General features: G+C 39.7%; 1 protein-coding gene across 4 annotated transcripts; it reads right to left on the bottom strand.

Moving 5' to 3' along the window:
• Positions 1–804: 804 nt before the first annotated feature.
• tcea3 (transcription elongation factor A (SII), 3) lies at positions 805–9,531 on the bottom strand. Of its 4 annotated transcripts, none has more exons than XM_065958085.1 (21): positions 9,300–9,531; positions 8,502–8,564; positions 8,231–8,336; positions 7,991–8,096; positions 6,143–6,667; positions 5,947–6,060; positions 5,582–5,683; positions 5,422–5,490; positions 5,221–5,322; positions 5,013–5,090; positions 4,720–4,824; positions 4,534–4,605; positions 4,308–4,376; positions 4,147–4,209; positions 3,970–4,044; positions 2,789–2,943; positions 2,628–2,683; positions 2,348–2,503; positions 2,093–2,239; positions 1,670–1,741; positions 805–1,570 (listed from the first exon to the last, which is right to left on the bottom strand). In XM_065958085.1, exons 1-21 carry the CDS (start codon positions 9,366–9,368, stop codon positions 1,562–1,564), a joined length of 2,313 nt encoding a protein of 770 aa, XP_065814157.1. In that variant the 5' UTR covers positions 9,369–9,531; the 3' UTR covers positions 805–1,561. The 4 variants fall into 4 exon arrangements, with proteins under 4 accessions (XP_065814157.1, XP_065814156.1, XP_065814155.1 ...); XM_065958084.1 differs by having other exon boundaries at positions 5,013–5,093; positions 5,947–6,057; XM_065958083.1 differs by having other exon boundaries at positions 5,013–5,093; positions 9,300–9,530.
• Between the last annotated feature and the right edge of the window lie 504 nt (positions 9,532–10,035).

The raw sequence follows: 10,035 nt of genomic DNA, 5'->3' as shown, positions 1-10,035 counted from the left end.
CCGGTATTAAAATGTTGGTAGTTAAGCTGCAGAAACACTTTTGGGCTTTGGACATTTTATTTGTGTATAAAAGACAGTTTCCTAGCCAGAGTGCTCACAGATCAAATGTCATTTTCTTTATGATTTCCTTATTTGTACATTTCCGTGAATCCGTTCGGTACGAGTTTCAGGTGAAATCTTCTTTTGATTTAAGAATATCTCTTCACTGGATGTAAAAGAAGATCATCTTAAAACTGACGCAGCAGCGTATACAAACACAGTCATCATGATGCTCTCAGAGCTCAGCGAGCACATTAACAGAAGTCTTCTAATGGTGGAAATGATGCAGAAGAAGAAAATGAATGTGGTCTCAACAGAAAACCAGATGGTGAATACTTAGCCAAAGAGCCTCCGGAAAGCTTTTCCTCTCAATCATTTCTTCTGAAGCACAGTCCACATTTCTCACATTACCACCTTGCCCGACATTTATAATTTATATTGAATTTAATGCATGCACAACAACATGAAATAAAGAATTGCTAGAGTAGAATTTGCAAAATGAAATATTTTTTTATTTCTCATGTATCCAATCCAGTAATGTATTGATGAACAGTTTGAATGTTGTCACATTCGCCTTCAGCAGCCTTTTTGCCTTTGGGCTTCACCAGTTTGTTGAACTGACTCTTAAAGCCCGCAAACATCTAATTTGTGTTTGATAACCGAAAGACACAGTCAATAGTAGAAACTGACACGGCTTGTGTATTTGAGTTGTGATCAATTTATGCCACCTACTGTATGTTTTAAGTAGTGCAACAACAACACAAATCTTTTCACATCATTTTAATTATATCTCTTTTTAATTAACATGTATTAACCTGGGCAATTAATTCTTTTTTTAATCATCATTGTTGTCAACATGTCGAGGTGCTGTTGAGTAACCCTGGGGCTCTTGGGATACTAACTCTAAACTTGATTACAGGACGTTATTTACTTTTTGAATTTGCACCGTATTGATACATTTTATAATTGTATTTTATTTCCTTACTTTAGGAATAATAAAAGGATGAACTGGGTTTTTTTTAACTCAAATTTCAGACATTGTGGGTGTAATTATAATTGTTGATGATGTGGTGAACAAAAAAGTTTTTAAAAAAATGGTGCTTCTTAATCATACTTTTCATGCATACATGCCAAGGAGGCTTTGTAATAATGTTTAAGAGTTTAAATAGCCCTCATACTGGAGATTTATGCAGTTTTATTAGAATTAGATATATACAAAGAACATCAGTGAAGTGACACAGTGTATTAGCGTTAGTTTTTGAATAGTGGCAGCACCGTGATCATAATTCATTGATCCAACAGTCATCAAACTAAAAAAATCACGCTCAGTCTTTTATTCCACATAAAACCCTGATTATTAGCACATGCTTATAAATCTGAAAAAAAATTCAAGTAAAAATTGTAAGAGCACTTTTATCTCTTTAAATCACAAGCTGCAACAATTTATAAACTCCCTCCCATCATAGAAAATATGTCATTCATTATGCTCAGAAAAACAAAGCCTGGTTTCACCTGGAGGCCATCAGCAGAACTGAAAAAAGAATAAAAGAGGAATGAAAGAAGGATTAAAGAAGAGTCTTTTAATGTCAAAGATTGAAATCATTAAAATAAAAGCCAGGGACAGCCTTACCTTCCAGCGGTTACCACACTCATTACACAGAACAAATGTGGTCATTGGTTCATCAGCACTACGAGTCTGCACCTAAAAAACACACAAACACAAACACACATTCACAGGAGGTGAAACATACACAAAATTAATTTACACGTATTGGGTTTATTTTTCCTTTGACCTCTGTAATTAAAAAAAAAAATAATGCGAAGGATCTTGAAAATCTTACGCACATATATGCACATTAAACATGAACTGTAACCTCACAGCCTGATTGTGAAGTTTCCTGTCTGGTTTTCTCCTACTTTCTCTCATGCTGTCATTTCCCTTTGCACCCTCTCCACTGACTACTTATAATACATAAAACACATGACTTTTATTTTTTTTGCTTTGTTGAAACCTTTGTCTGGGTCCTTGTTCTTCCTATGCATGTCTGTTTACCTGGTTGTAGGTGCAGTTCCTCTTCTTGCATTTGCCGCACTGCAGCAGGTCGGTGCTGGTGCCTCCAGTTTTGGCCATTTGATGTTCCCTGATGGCCTCCTGTGTGAGAACGTTCCTCAGCTGCTTCAGCTCGTCACTCGCCATCTCCTTCAGAATATCACATGGGTACAAAATAAATAGCAGATAGTGAGTGAGGTATACTATTAATGAAATGAGTTTCATTAAAGTTAACTACGCGGCTGCAGTGTTGTGTACCTCAGCAGACATGCTGGCAATGCGGCTCAATTCGATGCTTCCTGCGAGGACGTTTCTGCGAAGCCCGGGGTTCTTTGGGTCCTTTAGGTTGCTCATGCGGCTGCGGACTCTGTTTTTATATTTCATATCCGTGGCCTTGATCTCCTGGTAGATATGTGCAGGCTGTGCAGTTAAGGCAGATCAAAACAATGATGTTGAACAATAGAGTTTTGGATAATCACAGAATAAACTCATCAAACCACCCATACAACAAAAAGTAATAAATAAATTGAAGGATATGATCTTCAATCTCTGCAGCCATGCTGTCACAGTTGGTTCCAAAATCTTTGAAGTCGTCTGTGGAGAGCAGAAAAAACATGTTATCTGCTGCAGGGAAACCTTTGAGTGTTTTTTAGATTAGTCAACTGTACAGTCTCTTAGAGATTGCAGTTTTATCCTCACTGTCTGTGCGCAGGGCAGCTGCCAGCAACCCGATGCACTTGTCTCTGACAGAGTCTCCGGTAGTGAGGTGAGGGGACAGAGGACCTCCAGTAGAGCTGGGTGACATCGGGCTGGTCGGGGTGGTGGGTGATTTAGGCGTGTCCATCTTGCCCTTTCTGCAGAAAAAGGACAAAACAAAATAATTGTAGAGGTGTTATTGCTGATGTGTTTAATCTAATTGACTTTTTCCTTACTGAGCCTGGAATTTTAACCAGTCTTATTTTTTGTGGTCCAGCCTATAATTTTTTAATCCACAAAACATTTAGACATTATACTTTAAAGAAACATGTAAAAAAAAGTTTTACTTAGAGATAGCAGAACACATGAATGGAGCAATATGTAAGATACCTACTGAATTAATAAAAGGACATTACTACAGTATATGATCAGACATTAAGGAAACATGCTATGTTGAAGCGCTGACTGCTCTGACAACAATGCAGCAGCCAGTATGTCCTCCTTCTATGTTCTGATTCTGGTGTGGAATGGTTTATTTTTGTTTTGACCAGAGCATGTAAGGAGTTTTAAGGCACCCCCACTTTGGATGCTTTAGAAAATTGAGCGCGGTTAGAGGGCAGAAATGTTACGAGACCAATGCAGAGCCGGTTAAACACTGAAGCTTCCATGTCCGTGACATGGGAACTTGCATGCAACTCGACTCTACAGAGAAGGGAACGGGGGTGACAGCTCTCTCCAAGGTTTTGGATTTGGGCTGCTGTACCTTCAGATGCTAGGTGTCAGAGTTACATAGTGCTCCTTTAACAATTTATCACATTAATAAGTTTATATGGCCACATGCTAGCAAAAACAAAACTAAATCATTCGTGTCAAACAAACTTTAAAGATCAATTTATAAGCTTAAAGTTGATTATTTGGTTGATAGGTATCAGTGAATAGTGGGTTCATCAAAATTACACTTCATTAACAAAAACATCTGGCTGTTGCTGCGAACAACAAGAAACAACAGTCAGACAGCCAATCAAATGGAAAGTTGATGAATTCATATTTAATCCAAAAATTGCCTCCCAACTTAGAATGAGTGAACTTCATCAAGATTGATCATAAAATCCAGAGTATCATCAGCGTATCATCATTATCAACCTGGAATGACGTGTATGTTATGAATCAAGTCACATCGAAACCTTTCAATGCAGTCAGTTGAGGGTTTCCTCATCGGAGGTCCAGGCTGAGAGGCCTTAGAGCCTTGAGACTCTCTCCTTCAATAAAAAAAAAAAAGTCACAATCATCATCATCATCAGGGTTTCCATTGAGTGCAATATTAATGAAAACTATTCTCCCCCTTCTCCTGTTTCATTTACCTTTCAGCTGGGAGCTTCTTTGCTTGTGGTGAGCTGCTTTTCTTTGATTCAGTGGATTCCCGTCTACAGTTAGTAAAGGACTTTCAGTAAATCTGGTTTTGTCAATTTGTATTTCATTTCAAGGTGTGAGAGAGATTTTAAGAATGGTACACCACTCCTACCTGTCAGGTCTGGAGTCAGTTGACTGACATTTTACAGGTGGGCCGGGCTTTGAGTCACAAGACTCCTTCCTGCAACGAAAGAGGTATGTGTGTGAGTTTGAGCACTGGACCTACTTTGGTTCAAATACAAGTTTGAAAGCAGAAAGCACCAGAATAGTGTCAGAAATGAAACAGCATAAATAGAAAAACAATGTGAAGAGGAATTTAATTTCCAGCTCCTGCACACCTGTGTTTTTCTTTTTTGACATCCACATTAGGCTTTTTCAAAGGTGGCCCTTTAGAGTCACATGAATCTTTCCTGACAAAAGACAACAATTGTTTTTATTTATTTTTTAATTCCACACACAGGACGGTACAAGTATAAATGCATTATGCACTGCAGCCATCAAAGATAAATCTAATATCACACAACCTGTTTGTATCCTTGCAAGCTTTTTCACACTCATGCTTAGCCAACCTTTCTCTCTTGGCTTCATCTGAGTGTTTTTTTGGCACTTTGCTATCTGATGAGTCCTTCCTGTAAAAACAAAACATGACCTCTCATAACAGCACAACAAGCATCACATACTTACACTACTGTGTCAATATTTCCTGTACAAACAAGAAACAGATATTACAGTCCGAGGTCACTGGTCCTCCAAAGTCAACACCAACGTCATTTAGTCAACGATAAATAAGAGGCAGAATAATTTCCAGATCCTGGACCTGTCTTTCTTCCCAATCTTTTCTTCTCGATCTGACGTCTTCTTCTGTGGAGAAGGTTTACAGTCTGATGACTCCTTCCTGCTGTGGCAAACAACACAAGGATTCAATACAGAGAAGGAAGAACTCCAAATGAAATCACTGCTTATTTTTCCAAAATAATCCAAGGAAAAAAACGACATGCAGCTCTGAGAATTCATATGATCCAGACCTCTCCTTTTTCCCATCAAGAGAGGGGCGCTTCACAGAAGGCGGGGGATGAAGGTGAAGAGGAAGTGGAGGAAGAGGCGCGTTGGGGTCAGGAGGTTCCTTTCTGAAGGAAAGACACACTCTTGAGCTGAGCTGAATCCTCTCATGGTGATAGTGAATGGTTCACAAAATGAGGCTACGCAGTGAGCATGCAGACTCTGACCTTAGAGGAGGAGGATGAAGGTGAAGAGGTAGAGGAGCGAGGGGAGCGTTTGGGTCTGGTGGAACTCTCCTGATGTGAAAATCAACACTTGTTTGAGATAAAATCTCACGAGTGTGCACAAGAAAACAACTTCAGCAACGTGCACAGAAGTGCGCCTGACCTCTCTTTCTTTACTTCCAGTGAAGGACGCTTCGCTGGGGGAGAGGCGGGTCGAGAAGCTTGAGGACGAGGAAGTCTAGTGGAAGAGTCTTTGGTGTCCTTCCTGAACAGATGTTACAACAGATCAGAGCACTGCAGCCCAAGAGTCCTTGATTATGTAGCATGCTGTTCAAGCTCAATTCCATCTCCTTATGGTAATAAAAACACGACTGACCATGACAGCATGCAGCATGCACACCCATGAATCCTGTTAGGCCGTGAGTCATAAAACTGTAGGAACAAATGTGAGTGCAAATGAGAGTCTCAGAAACATTTATTTCATGCAGGATTGTTCACTCTGTCTTGGTCTTAGGCACAAGTCCTGACCTGTCTTTTTTCTGGTCCAAAGAGGGCCGTTTGATCGGCAGAGGAGGCCGAGCAGGTCGAGGAGGAGAGGGAATCCTGGTGGGATACAGGATGCAACTATCCAACACTCCCCTTCTGAAAGAAATCAATCAATCTTAAGCTCTGCAGGATGATTTTTTTTTATCTTTTACCAGTTTAGATCCACCTCACCCCTCACCTTTCAAATAATGGTTTATGAATGTCCACGGGCCTCTCACACAGCACTCGCTCTCTGTGCAGCGTGTTATTCGGCCTCTCGTGTCGACTTCCTTCTCTGTGTTTCTCTTTCTTCATGTCGTCTACATAGCTTGGCTTCTTCACTTCCTCTGGGTGTTTTTCCTTTTTCACTTCTTCAATGAGCCTCATTTTGTTTGGTTTTTCAAACGGCCAGTCTTGCCTTGGTTCTGGCTTGTGTTTCTCACTCTGTGGGTCTTGAACAAGCTTTTGTTTCTGGTTATCCGTTTCTGCTTTTTCCCCGCCTGCAGATCTTTGTTTTTTAGGTTCTTCCACAAACTTCTCTCTTCTAATTTCTTGCGGATGTTTCTCATTTTGGGACTCCTTTTGGTGCTTTTCATCGCTGGGGTCATCTGTGGGTCTCTTCGTGTTTTTGTGTTCATTGTTATGTTTCTCTTTTACGTTTTTATCGGAGTGTTTTTTGTCAGGATCTGTGTCCTGTTTCGGTTTGACGTCCAGTCGCCTGTGACTAACAGAGACAAAGGAAGTGTCATTTTTTACCTCCGTTCACGAGCCAGAAAATATTTACCAGTTTAACATACAACTGGGTTTGTTGTTATAATGCAACTTAGGCCCCATTCTGAAAGTAATATTACTGCAGGAGATGAGTTCTAAAATATTTTCTCCTACTCCTAAAACAGTTAATCTGGTTAGTTAGAGAGAAAAGTCTATCTTTTCTATTTCCTTTATTGACTTTAGTTTTTGTTTCACAATTACAAAGTATGTCTTGTGCAACTCCTGAGATATTTTTGAATTAATCGCCTCTCCAGACTTAACCTAAAATAGGTGTAAAGTGAAAAGAAACTCTTGCACTTCAGCTTTCAGAAAATGACCTAAGACGTCAAAAACTCCTTCACACAGGCACAATCCAAAGAAAGAAATCACTTATAGCAAATGTCTAAGGTTTCGACGTTTCCTCAGAGTCAAACTGTTGCTTTGTTTCACACTGGGTAAGACGCGGTGCCATAAAATAAGTGTAGTCCTAATGAAGTTCTGGGAGAGGCAGGAGTGGTTCAGATGTTAGCACATTGCAGACTATCACTTCTGCCATAGACTCGTTAGAAATGTGCTATATTCAAACATTAGCCATTGTGATGGAAGTGTCTATTGTTATAAAATGTTCCCATTTGATGCAATGGCAAGTAGTCAACTTTGATAGCATACGTTTTTAACAAGAAAATTTAACAAAATGTCAGTTTTTTTTATAGCTTTACTTAAGATTTTTTTACTCTGTAATTATGAAAATGTGTCCTTGGTGCTGTATATTGTTTTTGTTTGGACTCTACCCTGACATTTACTGCTCACTTCCAGAATTACCATTGTGTTTTTCTCAATAAAAACAATACTGTATGTAAGAATGACGCAAGTTCAGCCATCAGCGGCTGCTGGAAAATGCTACTTCTTCAAAATAAAATGATGATGAAAGACTACTTAGATGACAAAGAGGTGAAAACAGTTTTTTTTTAAAGCTCCCAAAGCACATAAACATACATTTTCTTTACATCATCCTGAAACAAATATTCATTTTCCTGCTGCATTGTAATCCTCAAGGCACTCAGTGGTGTGTTACTCATGACACCTTTCGTTTACCCAAGTTTTCTGAGTGCTTTTCCACAGATGTTTGTATTCAAATGCCGTAGTCGAGATAACAGACACGTCTGAACGTGTACTTATAATGTAAGTCTATCGAGTTGAGCTAACGTTCCCCTGTTTCACTGAACTGAAGCAGACAGCTCAAACACACATCAGGTGTGTTGGCTCTGATCATGTAACCTGCGGAGACATTACTGACCTGCTCTGTGTCTCAGAGAGGGAGCTGTTAGGAGACGTCCCTGATTTGCTGGAGTCCAAACCATTCTTTATTTCTGTCGGTTTCTCAGGATGAGAGTGGCCCGAGTCTGTGGGAGTGTTTGGATGAATCACATCAGAAAATCATTCACTGATGTCTTTATTTCCAGCGCAATATCACTACAAAAGAACAGTTCAATTATGAAAATGTGTAACTTATGCATCATGTGACAAAGAAGCGTACCCAGAAGTCTTTTCCAGTCTTTAATGAGAACCTTTGCCAAGGCAATGACTTCCTCATCTGTGCAGTGCTTCCTGATGCCGTTAACAGACATGCCGATCCTCGTTTCCTGAAAACAAAAACACACAGACAAATGAAAGCATTAAAAGTCATGCATGTTGCTTTGTCAGGTAAATCATTATTGCATTGTTTTGCATTAAATACAATGTTTAAAAGAATTGGTAAAACAGTATTATTACAGTTTTATACATTGATGTCATACAGTGGAGCCTACCTGGAGGAGTTTGAGTGTCATATTGAATTCTTTCAGCTCCCTCAGCAGGTCGATGGCTCCCTCCTGCCAATCAGCAGACTTCATTTATACACTGAATCTATCAATCTTTTTTTATCAAGGTGTAATGATAATGTAATGTGCAGATTTTATATCATTAAATAAGGACATTTCAAAACATAGATATGAGATATGGGCATTGGAAATGAACGTATGTGATTGTTTGTTTTATTATGTAGTTTGTGCTGACTAGTAAACTTTCGTTTGTTGTTACTGTTACTCCCGCTGTAAACGAGCGCAAAAGAAAAACGTCCTGTTTACACTGCAGTCAGCCACAACACACACACACACACACACACACACACACACACACACACACACACATGCGCGCGCACCTGCAGAAATTCGACCTTGGTTGCGTTGTTTACTTTCTGTTGCATGAGTTACTAATCACACTCAATATTGCAACCAGCAAAGGTTTTCCGCAAACTTGTCCAAAAGTTAACAAAACCTGATTCACAGGCTGTGTCGCTGCAGACTCTGAGACAGAAACGTCCTGCGAGCGAAATGTCTGCAAACAGTCGGCAAGCACCTGTTGATCGTTTGTTACAGCACTGTCAGTTTCAGATTACAGCCATGCGGACTCTCTAAACACACACTTTCAGGAGAAATCAAACGTTTTCAGAAGATAAAATCTGGAGTAATCCGTTTTATTTCGACCAAGAGTCGTTCACGGGCCTTCTGTACAGCACGAGGTGGCGGGACAACGCGCCACCTGTGGGTGTCATGATATGGACTCACCGTGTTATTTCTAGACACCATCTTGTCCAGTTTTTTGGCAATACGGATAAGATCTTCCTCTCGCGTCATCGCTGCATTTACTCGATCAAAACGAATCGATTATGACGGTTAGATGCGTGTATACAAAGAAAGGTGAAATTAATATTACAAATGTGTGTCCGCTGAGGTCGGACTTTACGCACGGCGCGCTCCATTCAGCCCAAAGGCGTGTCCTGCAGCAGGATCCCAGCTGACCTGCCCCACACATGACAACAACTAAATATAGACACGCCGGACAACACCACTATCTAAAATACCATATTTTAATGTAATCAGACGTCCTTTAAAAGAGTCCATCTCTTTAAATACTTCCTCATTTGCATGCGAATCAGTAACTTATTCATTATTTTATCTTCAATGTTATTGGCTGCATTTGTTTGTCATATTAGTTTACCTTTGCTTTTCCTAAAAATCTGCCTGACACTGAATGCACCAGTTTACTAAATGTTTGTAAGCCCACTCTAAACTTCAGCTCTGGACATATATTTACCAAATGTCCGCAGCAAGTAGTAGATTTGCAGATGTTATTGCAAAAAAACAAGTTACAGTTTTATTCAAGCTTTCAAAAAGTTTGCTAAAAAAAACCCAACTTCCTGGATTTTGATTATTCGTGTTTTCCACCAGAGGGCGCCGTGATGCAAATCTATAAACTCTGACAATTGACTGTATTTCTTTTTCAGCCTCTCAGCTCCTGGCT

This window comes from Labrus bergylta, chromosome 8 (assembly GCF_963930695.1).
Source record: "Labrus bergylta chromosome 8, fLabBer1.1, whole genome shotgun sequence".
Classification (NCBI taxonomy): Eukaryota; Metazoa; Chordata; class Actinopteri; order Labriformes; family Labridae; genus Labrus; species Labrus bergylta.
Note: the sequence above shows the minus strand (reverse complement) of the source record. Positions and strands in the feature narration are given on the sequence as shown.